This window comes from Nerophis ophidion, linkage group LG08 (genome assembly GCF_033978795.1).
Source record: "Nerophis ophidion isolate RoL-2023_Sa linkage group LG08, RoL_Noph_v1.0, whole genome shotgun sequence".
NCBI lineage: Eukaryota > Metazoa > Chordata > Actinopteri > Syngnathiformes > Syngnathidae > Nerophis > Nerophis ophidion.
In genome coordinates, this window is record NC_084618.1 from 24,179,855 (window position 1) to 24,197,626 (window position 17,772).

At 39.8% G+C, this 17,772-nt stretch overlaps 1 protein-coding gene across 2 annotated transcripts in view; it reads left to right on the plus strand.

The window, feature by feature from the left end:
* hexb (hexosaminidase B (beta polypeptide)) overlaps positions 1–17,772 on the plus strand; it is a 31,071-nt gene that overhangs the window by 10,680 nt on the left and 2,619 nt on the right. Inside the window, exons 7-11 of one of the 2 annotated variants that reach the window (XM_061908063.1) lie at positions 6,737–6,869; positions 6,952–7,132; positions 7,203–7,289; positions 7,375–7,447; positions 13,383–13,557. In XM_061908063.1, the coding sequence (XP_061764047.1) occupies positions 6,737–6,869; positions 6,952–7,132; positions 7,203–7,289; positions 7,375–7,447; positions 13,383–13,557 (649 nt within the window). Of the gene's footprint in view, positions 1–6,736; positions 6,870–6,951; positions 7,133–7,202; positions 7,290–7,374; positions 7,448–13,382; positions 13,558–13,695; positions 13,877–17,772 lie in introns of both variants that reach the window. The other variant, XM_061908062.1, reaches the window with a different exon arrangement.

Here is a 17,772-nt window from a genome sequence, read left to right on the forward strand (position 1 = left end):
TCAGCACGGACTACAATGGCGGACACGCTTAATTTTTCAGGATTTATGCAGATCCCAAATACAGATCAGCAGATACCAGAAGGTAGGAAAAGTGTATTTTGCATAATATTGCGAAACAAAACACCAGATAATGTCTTACCTTATACACACACCATAATAATACTCGTATGTTTAATGCGCCGACAATCCTTCAAGCGGTGCGGCTTTATAGCTTACCAAAGTCGTACTAAAACATTTTGATAGATTTTTCAGCACTGTGTGTAATGTTCTATATTTTCAATGGAACATATAAATGTGGGTGTTGTTTACTTGAGTCACATTGCAATCATAGTGCAGTCTACATGTATCTCTTATGTTTGACTGCCATAATAATAATAATAATAATGGATTAGATTTATATCGCGCTTTTCTATTGTTATATACTCAAAGCGCTCACAGCGAAGTGGGAACCCATCATTCATTCACACCTGGTGGTGGTAAGCTACATCTGTAGCCACAGCTGCCCTGGGGTAGACTGACGGAAGCGTGGCTGCCAGTTTGCGCCTACAGCCCCTCCGACCACCACCAATCATTCATTCATCATTCATTCACCGGTGTGAGCGGCACCGGGGGCAAAGGGTGAAGTGTCCTGCCCAATGACACAACGGCAGCGACTTTGATGTCCATAGGTTGGAAGCGAACCTGCAACTCTCAGGTTTCTGGCACGGCCGCTCTACCCACTACGCCATGCCGCCCCTGCCATCTACTGGTCACACTTATCATTACACCATGTCCATCCATCCATCCATCATCTTCCGCTTATCCGAGGTCGGGTCGCGGGGGCAACAGCCTAAGCAGGGAAACCCAGACTTCCCTCTCCCCAGCCACTTCGTCTAGCTCTTCCCGGGGGATCCCGAGGCGTTCCCAGGCCAGCCGGGAGACATAGTCTTCCCAACGTGTCCTGGGTCTTCCCCGTGGCCTCCTACCGGTTATAAGGTGCACTGTCGAGTTTTGAGGGGAAAAAAATATTTTAAGTGTGCCTTATCGTCCGGAAAATACGGTAATTAGATTACAGTAAGTTCAAACTAGTCCTTATATTGGAATACAATCTGTTCCAGGTTAAAATGTGGCCATCATAAATCTTTTATTGTTGTGTAATGTTTTAACAAGTGTGAAAATAAACTGGAAAATTCCTGCAGTAATTTTGATGGGCCTGCTATCTGTGCTGTGAACCTGTGGCCCTAACATTACCTTGTTTTGGTTGGAACAGTTAGCATGCTCGCAGTCTTCAAATCCATGAATTTTAGGTTTAAATGATCAAAATTAGTTCAAATGCTCGTGTAAAACATTAGCATGCTAATGTTAGCAGGAAAATAGGGCTGCCAAGTTTCAGAAAATGACAAAAGTGAGACATCAGTTGCATGATGCGTTTGGCCTTTTTTAACACAGATTTGGCCTGTTTTACCGTGGATTTATATTTTAAGACTGACTTCCTCACCCCCACCCGCCTCTCCATGCACTGTGGCCTCCTATTGCCAGTCTTAATTAAGCAGAAATTAGAAATGAAAATCATTTCCACTTTTTCTCTGCTGGCTTTTCTGTCTCATCCTCTGCTTCTGTGTTTTTAATTTGTGTCTAATCTACATCTCCATCCTCTTCTGATTTCTCTTCGTCTTCCAGTGTTGCCAACTCCTCGGTAAGGAAAGTAGCTATAGAAGTTGCCAGAAGTTGATAGATGATATAATTGCCTCATTTGTATAATTGATTACATTGGACGCTGTAGCAGGAAGGAATAACGTAGTGGGAGGTATAATAAGTAAGTTTGAAAAAGCAAATTATGATTAGAACTGTAAATTATTTTTTGTCTGTTGATTCTTACTTTTAGTTGTTCTTAGTTCAGCCCTGTTAAATGTTAGACTATCAAATTTGATTAAAAAAAGACTAAAGGGTTGTGAACTTCACAAATAAACCAAATTTATTGACTCCCTCATTAACATGAACAATAAATTTGTTTTTATTTGAAGTGTGACAGTGATAAAACGTTTACTTCTCGCACAGTTAATTAACTGAGGCAGAAACAGCGGTAGTTTTACTCATCAAATAAACCAAATCTATTGACTGGCTCATTAACAAGAACGATAAATTGTTTTTTATTTGAAGTGTGACAGTGATGAAACATTTACTTCTCACACAGTTAATTAAACAAGGCAGAAACAGTTGTAGCTTTGCACAAAGTTTTTTATTTGTCTCCTCTCCACTCTGACTGGAATAGAACTTGATTTGTCATTGCACCTAAAAGTACAAGAAAATGTGTTTTCAGTAAGCAGACATTAAGTAGACAGGCTGCTCACAGCATCACCACCTTTACGTTGAAGACATTACAGTGATACGCTTTTTCATGTCTCCAAAACACCCAAAAAAAGTCACTAGATTTGTCGCAAGTCACTTTTAAAAAAGAAAGTCACTAAGAAGAGATGGAAAGTCGCCAAGCTGACAACACTGCGCTGAGGTGTGTGTGAAAGATAAAGTTAAAGTACCGATGATTGTCACACACACACTAGGTGTGGTGAAATGTGTACTCTGCATTTGACCCATCCCTTTGATCACCCCCTGGGAAGTGAGGGGAGCAGTGGGCAGCAGCAGTGCCGCGCCCGGTAATCATTTATGGTGATTTAACCCCCAATTCCAACCCTTGATGCTGAATGCCAAGCAGGGAGGCAATGGGTCCCATTTCTTGTAGTCTTTGGTATGACTCAGCCGGGGTTTGAACTCACAACCTACCCATCTCAGGGCGGACACTCTAACTACTAGGCCACTGAGTAGGTAAGACAAGATAGACGCCAAAACCCGCCTTATGTTGCTTCTGATCGGCTTACATTGCGGGGTGCTTTCCATGTTTTGGCACAAGAATTCATGGATTGGTCTGGAATTTGATATTCCAGTCAGTCAATCAGAGTTACTCAAACTACGGCAAGCCGCGAGGATAAAAGCTTATTATTCTGAAAAATATAAATGTAGATAAGCGAATGGAGAAATATAAGCATGAGAAATAGGGTGCCATAGCTCGATTGATAGAGTGGTCGTGCCAGCAACTTGAGGGTTCCAGGTTCGATTCTCGCTTCCATCCTAGTCACTGCCGTTGTGTCCTTGGGCAAGATACTTTACCCACCTGCTCCCAGTGCCACCTACACTGGTTTAAATGTAACTTAGATATTGGGTTTAAATATGTAAAGCGCTTTGAGTCACTACAGAAAAAGTGACTAAATGTACATTTTAAATATAATTCACAAATGTCAAGTTTGGCGGGTAAATTGGTTAAATTGTGTGACTCTCATGCTCAAAGAGCGACGCTTGTCGACTTTGAAAAGGGTAGTTTACTTTTAAGGTGGGGCTAAGTGTCAAAATTACTGATTTGTAGGTTAGAATTTAATTAGCAAAAATACTAGCATCAAACTTTATCATGCTAATGTTGGCATTCATTCATTGAAAACTTGTGCTTTTGGTGCCAAGTATCAAAATCAATAATTTTTAGATAAAATGCTAGCATAAGACATTAGCATGCAAATGTTAGCATGCTAACACTTGTGAAGTGAGCATAACTCTAAGACAGCACCATTTTTTTTTTAACAGGATTTTTAGGTTAGTTAAAATGACCAAATAACATATTAGCATGGTAAATGGGTTATACTTGTATAGCGCTTTTCTACCTTTTTAAGGAACTCAAAGCCCTTTGACACCATCATTTGAATAACGTGGACCCCGACTTAAACAAGTTGAAAAACTTATTGGGGTGTTACCATTTCGGCGTCAATTGTACGGAATATGTACTGAACTGGGCAATCTACTAATAAAAGTTTCAATCAATCAATCATACACTATATCCACATTCACCCATTCACGCACACTTTCACACACTGATGGCTACTTTTAACATGCTAACACAGGAGAAGTTGACATACTTCTTAGATGGTGTTAAGTGTAAAAAAAACTGGAATTTCAGGTTCAAACAAAATCAGCTAAAAAAGATAGCATTAGCACACTAACTTTAGCATGTTAGCATGGGAACAGTGAGCATACTTACAAGATCTCCCGTCCAAAGGCAAAACCCAGTAATTCAATGTTGGTCAAAACTGAGCTGATAATTTGGAGTTCCTAGGTTATATGCTTTACATTAGTGTATGCGATATTGTAATTTGTTCCGTAAGTAAGCTGTTGAGCGCATGGCAGGACCTAGCAACAACCACAATACCGCGTAGATACAACAGAAAAACCTAGTATCTCAAGGGACCAATCGGAGCTTATTTGTCAGTCGCCCTATTGTCTTTAATGAGACATTTGCACGAATGGGGGCCGACGGTCAACCTGATTATGTGATGTTATGGCACGAGGGGATATTTGGAAGATTGGCCCAGGACGTTGCAAGCACCTTCAATAAAAGTATTGTTCTTGATTCTTCCCCTTGCATACTCTTTTGGGCAGAAAACTGTGGAGGTCAAAATAAAAACTGGACGCTGTACACGGCTCTTGCCCAATGGGCAAACGCAGAATGGGGCCCACCCGAGATTGTGATAAAATATCTGGAGTAGGGGCACACGTTCATGAGAGCAGATTCAATCCATGGCTCAATACGCGAGAAAATGAAAGCTCAAGAAAAAATCTATATATTTGATGACTTTGTAGATCTTTGTAAGGCAGCATCAAGATAGATTGGTTTTCCTTTGTTTTCTCAAAATCAGCTAGAAGTGAGTGACTAGGTTTTGTCTTTGGACGGGAGAGATGGCGGAAAGTATCAAAATCCATGATTTTCAGGATCGAATTAATAAAATGTGAATGGGTGCTTGCTTCGTAGCAGTTTCATAATTAGATGTTGTACAATACAACTAGGAGCAGCACGGTGTAATAGGGGTTAGTGCATGAGCCTCACGATAAGAAGGTCCTGAGTAGTCCAGGGTTCAATCCCGGGTTCGGGATTCTTCTGTGTAGAGTTTGCATGTTCTCCCCGTGACTGCGTGGGTTGGAACCTCTGGGTACTCCGGCTTCCTCCCGCTTCCAAAGACACGCAACTGGGGATAGGTTGATTGGCAACACTAGATTGGCCCTTGTGTGTGAATGTGAGTGTGAATGTTGTCTGTCTATCTGTGTTGGCCCTGCGATGACATAGCGACTTGTCCAGGGTTTACTACGCCTTCTACCCGAATTCAGCTGAGACAGGCTCCAGCACCCCCCGCGACCCTTAAAGGGACAAGCGGTAGGAAATGGATGGATGGATGGACAATACAACTAAAAGAAAGTAAAACTACTTGCCCTTCACTGCAAAATGTCAGTGTTCAAAAACAAGAAAAAAATACAAAAATTAGGGGTATTTTATTTGAATTAAGCAAAATTATCTGCCAATAGAATAAGAAAAATTGGCTTGTCAAGACTTTCCAAAACAAGTAAAATTAGCTAACCTCAATGAACCCAAAAAATACCTTAAAATAAGTATATTTTCACTAATAAGTGTGAACATTTGGCTTGTCAAGACTTTCCAAAAAAAGTAAAATTAGCTAACCTCAATTAACCCAAAACTACCTTAATATATGTGTACCGTATTTACTTGAATTGCCGCCGGGGCGCTAATTAATTTAAAACCTCTTCTCACTCCTGCGCTTACCAAAGGCATGCGGTAAAAGTAAGCATGCGCTAATTATTTTAAAACCTCTTCTCACTCCAGCACTTACCAAAGGTATGCAGTAAAATTTTGAGTGTGATGTAAGCTTCGACCTTAAATCCAACTGAATAGCTCTTAATCTTCTTCCCTTTATGCGATTTCAAATTACCGGTATTTAAATCAGCCTCTTCCATTTTGAAAATGATGACAGGGAAAGTTCACTCGTGACATCACGAGTTGGACCAGGCGGTAATACTAAGCATGCGCTAATTATTTTGGGAAGCGAGTTTGACCCGGCAGTAATTCAAGGCAGGTGCATACTATATGCTCTGCGGCAATTCAAGGAAATACGGTATTCTCACTAATAACAAGTGCACTTTTCTTGGTAGAAAAAAAAAGAGACCTTTTGCTCAATATGTTGAAAAATATTCTTAAGTTAAGTAAATGCTAGTGCCATTATATTGACATCATGATTTTATTTTTTTTTTCATGCTTGAAGTAAGAAATTATTGCTTTAGTAATAATGGGGGGTGGTATAGCTCGGTTGGTAGAGCGGCCGTGCCAGCAACATGAGGGTTGCAGGTTCGATCCCCGCTTACACCTTCCAAGTCAATGCCGTTGTGTCCTTGGGCAAGACACTTTACCCACCTGCTCCCAGTGCCACCCACACTGGTTTAATTGTAACTTAGATATTGGGTTTCACTATGTAAAGCGCTTTGAGTCACTTGAGGAAAAAGCGCTATGTAAATATAATTCACTTCACTTCACTTTTAAAAAATTGTTTTATACTTGTGATGTTAATGACACAAATTTGCAACAGTTGATTTTCAAGTTTCAAGCATGTTTTACTCAATATAGGTCATAAAATCTCAGCAACAAGCTGTAATATCTTACTGAGATCATTTAGGACCAAACCCTTAAAACAAGTAAAACACTCTAACATAAAATCTGCTTAGTGAGAAGAATTGTCTTACCAGACAGAAAAAAAGCAAATATCACCCTTATTTGAAATATTTAATCTTACTTAGATTTCAGTTTTTGCAGTGTCCATGAGTCAGGTAACTGAGGAGGAAGAAGGAATATATTTTTTTTTACTGCTTCCGACAGGGAGCATACCACCCGTACACTCACGTGTACACACAGTCCGACGTGAAGATGGTCATCGAGTATGCTCGTCTCCGAGGCATCCGGGTCATCCCAGAGTTCGACACGCCAGGTCACACGCAGTCCTGGGGCAAAGGTCTGCGTCGCCACACAACTTCCTGCAGCTGTCTTCTTAACTCGAAAAAAAGCAATGTACTGTGTATCTTCTCCATACTCAGGGCAGTCGGACCTGCTGACGCCCTGTTTCGCTGGGTCCAAACCCTCCGGCACCTTTGGCCCGGTTAACCCCATCCTCAACACCACCTACAACTTCATGAGTCAGCTCTTCCAGGAGATCAGCGCCCTCTTCCCCGATGCTTACGTTCACCTGGGAGGCGACGAGGTGGACTTCACCTGCTGGTGCGACTTCCAGTTCTTACTTTTGTTGTTGTTGGCACAAACTTTTATCGTCATCTCCCGCCCTCTGTAGGAAGTCCAACCCTGACATCAAGACGTTCATGGAGCAGGAAGGCTTCGGTCAAGACTACAGCAAGCTGGAGTCCTTTTACATCCAAAGGTGGGCTGCGTATCTCGACGTAATGTGTCATGGATATGATAATTGCTGAAGAATATCCGCAATAAACAATGTGATATGCTTTTAGACTTTTGGACATTGTGGCCTCCACCAAGAAGGGCTACATGATCTGGCAGGAGGTCTTTGACAATGGCGTTAAGGTAAACGACGAAAAGGACTAGTCAATCATTCCTGACAACCATCATGTCAAGTCATTATTAGTAGCAATAGCTAATGTAACACTTGTTTTGATTAATGTTCTAACCAGTGACATGCTGTGAGGTTTATGGCTGGACTCCTTTGGGTTCTCCATGTATTTGACCAGGAAAGGATCGGAATCATGCGGATAGTTTATAGAATTTATAACACAGTTCAATGGACAAATATTGTTTAATTAGTTTGTTTTTGATTGATTGAAACTTTTATTAATAGATTGCACAGTACAGTACATATTCCTTACAATTTACCACTAAAGGCCTACTGAAATGAGATTTTTTATTTAAACGGGGATAGCAGGTCCATTCTATGTGTCATTCTTGATCATTTCGCGATATTGCCGTATTTTTGCTGAAAGGATTTAGTAGAGAGCATCGGAAATAAAGTTCGCAACTTTAGGTCGCTAATAAAAAAGCCTTGCCTTTACCGGAAGTAGCAGACGATGTGCGCGTGACGTCACTGGTTGTAAGGCTCCTCACATCTGAACATTGTTTACAATCATGGCCACCAGCAGCTAGAGCGATTCGGACCGAGAAAGCGACAATTTCCATTAATTTGAGCGAGGATGAAAGATTCGTGGATGAAGAAATTTAGAGTGAAGGCATAGGGGGAAAAAAAGGCGAGGTCAGTGAGAGCAATTCAGATGTTTTTAGACACATTTACTAGGATAATTCTGGAAAATCCCTTATCTTTCTATTGTGTTGCTAGTGTTTTAGTGAGATTAAATAGTACCTGATAGTCGGAGGGGTGTGGCCATGGGTGTGTTGACGCCAGAGTCTCTGAGAGAAGTCACGGCAGCTGCAGGAGGTCGCTGGCTCCACTGATCTCCGGTAGGAGGCGACTTATTTCCACAATTTTCTCACCGAAAACTGCTGGTTGACATGTAGTCGGGATCCATGTTCACTTGACCGCTCTGATCCATAGTAAAGCTTCACCTCCGGGAATTTTAAACAAGGAAATACCGTGTGTTTGTGTGGCTAAAGGCTAAACGGTTCCCACCTCCATCTTTCTACTTTGACTTCTCCATTATTAATTGAACAAATTGCAAAAGATTCAGCAACACAGATGTCCAAAATACTGTGTAATTGCGCGATGAAAAGAGACGACTTTTAGCCGTAAGTGGTGCTGGGCTAATATGTCCCCTTCAACCAATAACGTCACAAACACGCGTCATCATCGCGCAACGTTTTCAACAGGAAACTCTGCGCGAAATTTAAAATTGTAATTTAGTCAACTAAACCGGCTGTATTGACATGTGTTGCAATGTTAATATTTCATCATTGATATATAAACTATCAGACTGCGTGGTCGGTAGTAGTGGGTTTCAGTAGGCCTTTAAATGGTAACACCCGAATAAGTTTTTCCAACTCGTTTAGGTCGGGGTCCACGTTAATCAATTCATGTTTTACCTTATATTGGTTTGATTAATTTTTCATGATGACAGCCTCGCCTGTCAGCATGCCACTGGTTCAAACTGCATTGTAAACCTACTTGACCTGCAGTTACAGACCCCCGCCATCAGGGGTGTTGCAATATAGTGCCAAAACCACACGGAAATGATGCATTTCTCTGTTTCTCCACATGTACGGTGGTCCTAGGCCTGGGCGATAGAACAATATCATTATATATCGCTATAGATACGTAATAAGATGCGTTCGATAAAACGTTCAATCTTTTTTCGTCTTCTTCTTCTTCGGAAGAAACCGGAAGTTACGGAGCAAAGGTTGGTTGCACAAATAAATATTGTTTAATTTGTCTTCCCATATCTTGGTTTGATTTATTTTTCATGATGACAGCCTCGCCTGTCAGCACGCCACTGGTTCAAACTGCATTGTAAACCTACTTGACCTGCAGTTACAGACCCTCGCCAGCAGGGCTGCTGCAGTATAGTGTCAAACTGAGCCAAAACCACACTGATACTTTGACTTAGATAACGATGAATTTCTCTGTTTCTCCACACGTGCGGTGGTTCCAGGCCTGGGCGATAAAACAATATCATTATACATCGCTATAGATACGTAATAAGATGCGTTCAATAAAACGTTCAATCTTTTTTTCTTCTTCTTCTTCGTCGGAATAAACCGGAAGTTGCGAAGCAAAGGTTGGTTGCACAAATAAATATTGTTTAATTTGTCTTCCCTTATATTGGTTTGATTTATTTTTCATGATGACCGCCTCGCCTGTCAGCACGCCACTGGTTCAAACTGCATTGTAAACCTACCTGACCTGCAGTCACAGACCCTCGCCAGCAGTGGTGCTGCAGCATAGTGTCAAAACAGTGCCAAAACCACACAGAAACGATGCAATTCTCTGTTTCTCCACACGTGCGGTGGTTCTAGGCCTGGGCGATAAAACAATATCATTATACATCGCTACAGATACGTAATAAAATGCGTTGGATAAAACATTTAAAAAAAATGTTTTCCTTTTACGTCGGAAGAAACCCAAAATTGCGGAGCAAATGTTGGTTGCTCGAATAAAGACACTCGCTGTCTGGTAAACAAGCAACGCAGGAAGTCATCACTGATCAGTGGGTGTGACACGCTAACAGCCAATTAGGTAACCGTATCAACTATCAAGTTTGGTTGCACCATTGTGTTGTCTCATGGTTGATTCTTTGCATGGAGTGAGAAGAGAAAGTAAAAATGAAGAAATTGTGGATAAAACAAGAAAAGTACCGTATTTTTCGGAGTATAAGTCACTAAGGAGTATAAGCCGCACCTGCCGAAAATGCATAATAAAGAAGGAAATAAACATATATAAATCGCACTGGAGTATAAGTTGCATTTTTTGGGGAAATGTATTTGATAAAACCCAACACCAAGAATAGACATTTGAAAGGCAATTTAAAATAAATAAAGAATAGTGAACAACAGGCTGAATAAGTGTACGTTATGACGCATAAGAGAAGGTGCCTGGTATGTTAACTTAATATATTATGCTAAGAGTCATTCAAATAACTATAACATAGAACATGCTATACGTTTACCAAACAATCTGTCACTCCTAATTGCTAAATCCCATGAAATCTTATACGTCTAGTCTCTTGCGTGAATGAGCTGAATAATATTATTTGATATTTTACGGTAATGTGTTAATAATTTCACACATAAGTCGCTCCCGAGTATAAAAAACTGCGACTTATAGTCCGAAAAATATGGTAATATCGACAGTATGGCAGTTTTGGGGATATTTAAAAAGGGCCGTAGTCAGACCAATGTGGTCTGTAAACGATGCAAGACCGGTAATACTGCAACACCTTAGCCGCGCTCACCCTTTAGAGCACAGCTGTAACTTCCTGGCACTAAACTTGCAGAAAATATTTCTTCTCAGGTTTCTCTGTGTTTCATTTGTCACACTTTGTGCTATTTTATTACACTTTATTAAGCATTTCTTACATATTCCTTATTTTTGCACCTTAATTTAAGAACTTAATGTTAAGTGTTCAATGTGATTTATTTTTAGTTTTGTTTACATTGTTTGAGTGTCTTCCATGCTTGTGTTGACATTTCCTTTCCTTTCTGCCTTGATGGCTAAGGGGATTATATTCATAGGAAAGTTACTTTAGTGTTTTCGTGAGACGTGTAAAAACGGCAACTCAACACCAAGCCAAACCGGAGTCAATCAAGAGAACGTCGTTGTAAGCTTGACCATTTACTTTTGACAATTCTTAATAGACAAGATGGTGAAAAATTGAAAAGAACAAAGAGACACAAACTCACTTATTAGCCTCTGTACATATTTGTCTACAATGACAATGACTCCCGTCTGCCTAAATGACTTGAACACATTGTATCCAATTTGACAATTATCATACTTGCCAACACTCCCGGATTTTCCGGGAGAACTCTCCCGAAAACCTCCCGGGACAAATTTTCTCCCGAAAATCTCCCGAAATTCAGGCGGAGCTGGAGGCCACGCCCCCTCCAGCTCCATGCGGACCTGAGTAAGCACAGCCTGTTTTCACGTCCACTTTCTCACAATATAAACAGTGTGTCTGCCCAATGACGTTATAACTGTAGAATGATAGAGGGCGAGTTCTTGAGTTTCTTATGTGGGTTTATTGTAAGGCAGTTTCATTAACGTCCTCCCAGCGCGGCAACAACACACAACAACAGCAGTCACGTTTTCGTCTACCGTAAAGCAGTTCTTCTGCCATAAACAGCAATGTTGTGACACTCTTAAACAGGACAATACTGCCATCTACTGTACATGCATATGGTTAGAAAAATAGTGACAGAGAATAGAACAAGGATGGACAATTCAACCCTTAACTCAACAATGAGTAGATGAGTGTAATGTGTGTGTAAATGTGTAAATAAATGAACACTGAAATTCAAGTATTTCTTTTATATATATATGTAATGTGTATATATATATATATATATCTAGAATTCACTGAAAGTCAAGTATTTATATTTATATATATATATATGAAATATTTGACTTGGTGAATTCTAGCTGTAAATATACTCCTCCCCACTTAACTACGCCCTCAACCACGCCCCCCACCTCCCGAAATCGGAGGTCTCAAGGTTGGCAAGTATGACAATTATATTCAACATATCGGCACTATTACACTTTTTTAACGTGTCTGTCATGTTTTTTACTTAAGACAACTTACGGCATTGCTTCTTTTCCGCTTTGTGTAGGATGGCAACAGAAATTACTACAGAAGACCGCAACATGTATGACTTGCTTTCGCACGAATACCGGAAGTCAACCAACAGGAAGTAATTTAGCGGAAGTGACATCATCTAACTCGGTGGTTCTCAACCTTTTTTCAGTGATGTACCCCCTGTGAACATGTTTTTAGTTCAAGTACGCCCTAATCAAAGCAAAGCAGTTTTTATTGAAAAAAAAATCAAGACGTAAAATACAGCTCTATGTCATCAGTTTCTGATTTACTAAATTGTATAACAGTGCAAAATATTGCTCATTTGTAGTGTTTTTTCTTGAACTATTTGGAAAAAAATATATAAAAATATGTAAAAACTTGTTGAAAAATAAACAAGTGATTCAATGATAAAAAAAATTCTTCACATAGAAATAATCATCAACTTAAAGTGCCCTCTTTGGGGATTGTAATAGAGATCCATCTGGATTCATGAACTTAATTCTAAACATTTCTTCACAAAAAAATACATCTTTAACATCAATATTTATGGAACATGTCCACAAAAAATCTAGCTGTCAACACTAAATATTGCATTGTTGCATATATTTTCACAGTTTATGAACTTACATTAGTATTTTGTTGAAGTATTATTCTATAGATACATTTATAAAGGATTTTTCCATTTTTGCTATTTTTAGAATATTTAAAAAAAAATCTCAAGTACCCCCAGGGGTACGCATACCCCCATTTGAGAACCACTGATCTAACTGCTGTTTACCGATTATAGCGTACAATAAATATATGTAAACAACTTTAGCTCCAAATTAAAGAATTGCAGTCACTAATACAAAAATATTATCAAGTAATTATGTAAATAATATTAACAATTGACTTCAGGACAACAGTTACATTTAATATTAAAAATCTTAAAAAATCTTAATATATTTTTCCTCCTGGCCCTCATCTTCGTTAGGTCATAAAAATAGCAATAGTTATCGAGATCAACCGATGTAAAACCCGTATATTGTTGTACAGATTTCAGTTGTATCGCCCAGCCCTACGTACCAATAAATGGTAGCGTCATTGTTTAAATAGTTTTTTACAACCAGAAAAGAGGGGAGTTGTATTTAATGCCCACCCCTAATGCCAAAAGGGTGGGACGTCTGCAGAAAAAAAGTCAAAACATTGTATTATTACTTTATCCTCCAAAGTGTGTTTGTACTCTGGCACCATCAAGCGAGCCTAACCTAAACACATTGCAGCTGAAGCCCGACACCGTCGTGCACGTGTGGATGAATGACGGGGCGGACGGGGAAATGCACAACGTGACCGCTGCCGGATACACCACCATCCTCTCGGCCCCCTGGTACCTAGATTACATTAGCTACGCCCAGGACTGGCAGAAGTACTACAAGGTCGAACCGCTCAACTTCACCGGTCAGTCAGGCGTGGTGTCCACCTAATCATCAACAGGCTTACGCTTACAAGTGCACAGAACCAACACAAAAAAAGACAGGAAGGGACGTTCCAAACACGTTATCTATGACAATGCTGCTTGTCCTGTGTGTTGTGTAGCTGAAGGCAGACACAATCATCCACGTGTGGAAAGGGACCCGGCAGCAATACCAGAATGAGACGGCAAAAGTCACGTCTTCAGGGTACCAGACCCTGCTCTCCACCCCCTGGTACCTGAACCGTATCGCCTACGGCCAGGACTGGCAGGGCGCTTACAAGGTTGACCCTCAGGACTTCCAGGGTTGGTGTCTGTGTTAGCACCAAAGTACACTGGAACCTCTAGAACAGGCCTGGGCAATTATTTTACTCGGGGGGGCAGATTGAAATAAAAAGGTGTGTCTGGGGGCCGGTATATCTATTTTTAGGAAGCTAAATACAAAACCTTACAATAATGATTGAAAGCTAAAAACATTATGACAGACCGCCTTAAAAAACGGAATGGAATTTGATTTTTTTTTACTGAATGAGACATTCACAATGTACATGAAAATAAAGAATGTGGGATTTACAATATTAACTACTAATGATTAAACAATGAATATTGACAACATATTTTACAATCAACCAAAATGCAACAAACATAGTGAAAAAAACCCCACCTACAATCTGAGATCTCATAGTAACTAATTAGATGACCATAGCAACTAATTAGATGACCATAGCAACTAGTTAAATGACCATAGCAACTAATTAAATGACCATAGTAACTAATAAATGATGCAGATTCCAAGCATTGAAAGACTTAGTAAAGTTGAATACTTCTGGTCATTAGAAAACATAATTGCACATCATAATGGCAGCTACACTTTCCATCTTAAACATCTAAAACTATTTTTTGGGAATGTCCGGCGGGCCAGATTGAAAAGCTCAACGGGCCGCATGTGGCCCCCAGGCCTTAATATGCCCAGGTCTGCTCTAGAACCTCCTAAAAATGTTAATATAGGAAACAATATAGTGTCCATGTCCAAAGTCCTTTGACATAAATGCCTAGGGATGGGTACCGAGTTCGGTATTTTTTTTTGGCACCGACCGAATCCTGCCACATAAATCCAACGGTGCCATGTCCCTGTACCTGGTACCTGGGTTGCACGTGATGTCGCGCCCGTTTCCCGACTTATTTTGTGAAGTCCAACAGCACTGAGAGCGGATTCAGCCAAACTACCTCCCAGTAATGTTGCAATTTTCAATGGCAACGAAACAATTGACTCAACAAACAAAACAAAACGCTCCAACGTAAGTAAAGTAAGGCTTAATTTTTCCAAAATTACGCTAGATTGATGTTAATATACATCGGCTTTGCTATTGACCTGCTACTGATGAGCATTTCTGCGATTTGACATGGCAATTTCAACACCTCCAAATCTGTTATTGAAAACTACAACGCATATGCACGTTATAATCAAACGGCTAGTGTGTAATAAGGACAATACTTGTAGTATTAACTAGGGGTGTAACGGTACACAAACATTTCGGTTCGGTACGTACCTCGGTTAATTTTCGGTACATTAAGGAAACAATAAAATATACATTTTTTGGTTATTTACCAAATTTAAAAAATTTTCCACAAAAAAATATTTTTCTTAGTGGAATATTTGATGTGAACCTTGGATAAGTCAAAAATTCATAATAACATTGATTTTGATTCAGTATTATGTTTTGAGCAATGACAGTTTGAAAGAAAAAAAACAGCTTTGTTTTATTAGTCAACATTGTAACATTTTCTATATTAAATTTAACTTTTAAGCTTTTTTTATTTCACTTTTGTTATGTTTTTGTTCATTTTAATAGTATTTTTAGAATGTGCCATGGGCTTTTGACTCAATAGCTGTGGCCCGTAAATGGCTTCCAGGGCACACTTTTGACACGCCCGCTATAGATAATAAACAATTTAATCTGATAAATCTATGGGTAAAAAGCAGAGCCTGGCAACAACACATGCGCGTTTATCATAACTCCCTCGCTCTCTCTGTCTCTGCCCCTCCCTCACGAATGCTGCTGCATGCACAATTTGTTTTGTTTTTTACCCCTTCTTAACTCTGAACGTACATTGTTAATACACGCAACCCTAACTTAAAATGCCGGACATTTGCGGCATTTAAGAAACTCCACCCGGACAGCCCCGCGAAAGAGGACATGTCCGGTGAAAAGAGGAGGTATGGTCAGTCTATCGTAGCCCGGTCGCTGCTAGCATGCCGTGTGTTGTGCCTCGGTGTGCATTGTTTACACAACATGTGGTACGCTACTTAATGTGTCCGTGTGGAAACTCGTTTGGTACACCTCCGAACCGAAACCCCCGTACCGAAACGGTTCAATATAAACACACGTACCGTTACACCCCTAGTATTAACACCTTTTGGTGGGGCGGTATAGCTCGGTTGGTAGAGTGGCCGTGCCAGCAACTTGAGGGTTGCAGGTTCGATTCCCGCTTCCGCCATCCTAGTCACTGCCGTTGTGTCCTTGGGCAAGACACTTTACCCACCTGCTCCCAGTGCCACCCACACTGGTTTAAATGTAACTTAGATATTGGGTTTCACTATGTAAAGCGCTTTGAGTCACTAGAGAAAAGCGCTATATAAATATAATTCACTTCACCTTTTAGGGTGCCACAAAAACCCCAAACACCATAAACTGCACTCAACTGCAATTGCAACTTAATGTCATACTTGCAAATAATAATGTGATGATAATAAAACAAGATACAGTATAATAACTGGACAGCGGTTATCATAAGCTTCTCATTTGTAAATTAGCAATAAAAATAGATTTTTTTTTTTTTTTTAAACAAATCATATTTATTAAAACACAAAAAAGTACCAAAAATTGGTACTATTGAGTGCTAGGCCTCGTGGTTAGAGTGTCCGCCCTGAGATCGGTAGGCCGTGAGTTCAAACCCCGGCCGAGTCATACTAAAGACTATAAAAATGGGACCCATTTGGCACCCAGCATCAAGTGTTGGAATTGGGGCTTTAATCACCAGAAAAGATTCCTGGGCGCAGCCACCGCTGCTGCTCATTGCTCCCCTCACATCCCAGGGGTCAAATGCAGAGGATAATCTCACCACACCGAGTGTGTGTGACAATCATTGGCACTTTAACTTTCTAATATCGGTTCCCAGGTACTGGTTGTTGGTACCGTATCGGTTCAAATGTGAACGATACCCATCCCTATACATAGCTCAAGAAGTACATTTTATTCATTTAAAAGTTGTTCAAACGTTGAGGAGACTGTAGAGGTTCCACTGTAGTTCATTTTATTAGACATGATTTCCAAGTCTTAGTTATAAAAGGTCACGGATCACTTTACTGGGGTTGTTGATACGTGTATCATTTGTCTTGAAACAAACTAATTATATTTAATTATATTTTTTAATAGTTAGATTTTTTAAAGTAGAAAAACAACACATGAATAATGTTAAGTTTTTCTGATTATACAAATGATAATTTAATCAAATATGAAGAAGACTGTAAAGAAGCGTATATAAACAGAATTTTTGCAAATGCTTTTGATGTGCCGAGGTATGCGGGAGCCGTCTAACGTGGACTTTGGTTTGCAGCAAACAAACTGGAAGAAGACACGAGTTAAGTTGAAGTTATCCACGATCTCTTGTTTGTTTTCGTCTTACGGCAACAAACATTGAAGATGTGGATCATGCATTTTGACGAAACTGTATAAATATCTTCCAAGCAGGATACTTATGCACTCTTTGAGAAGGATAGGTTTGGAGATACATGATTATAGCAGGTTTTTTCACTTATAGTAACAGAATTCAAATGTCAAGAAAAACAAATTAGTGATAATTTGTGATAGTATAAGTTGCTCCGGAGTATAAGTCGCACCTGCCGAAAATGCATGACAAAGAAGAAAAAAAAACCATATAAGTCGAACTGGAGTATAAGTCGCATTTTTTGGGGAAATCTATTTGATAAAATCCAACACCAAGAATAGACATTTGAAAGGCAATTTAAAATAAATAAAGAATAGTGAACAACAGGCTGAATAAGTGTACGTTATATGACGCATTAATATCCAACTGAGAAGGTGCCTGGTATGTTAAATTAACATATTATGGTAAGAGTCATTCAAATAACTATAACATATAGAACATGCTATACGTTTACCAAAAAATCTGTCACTCCT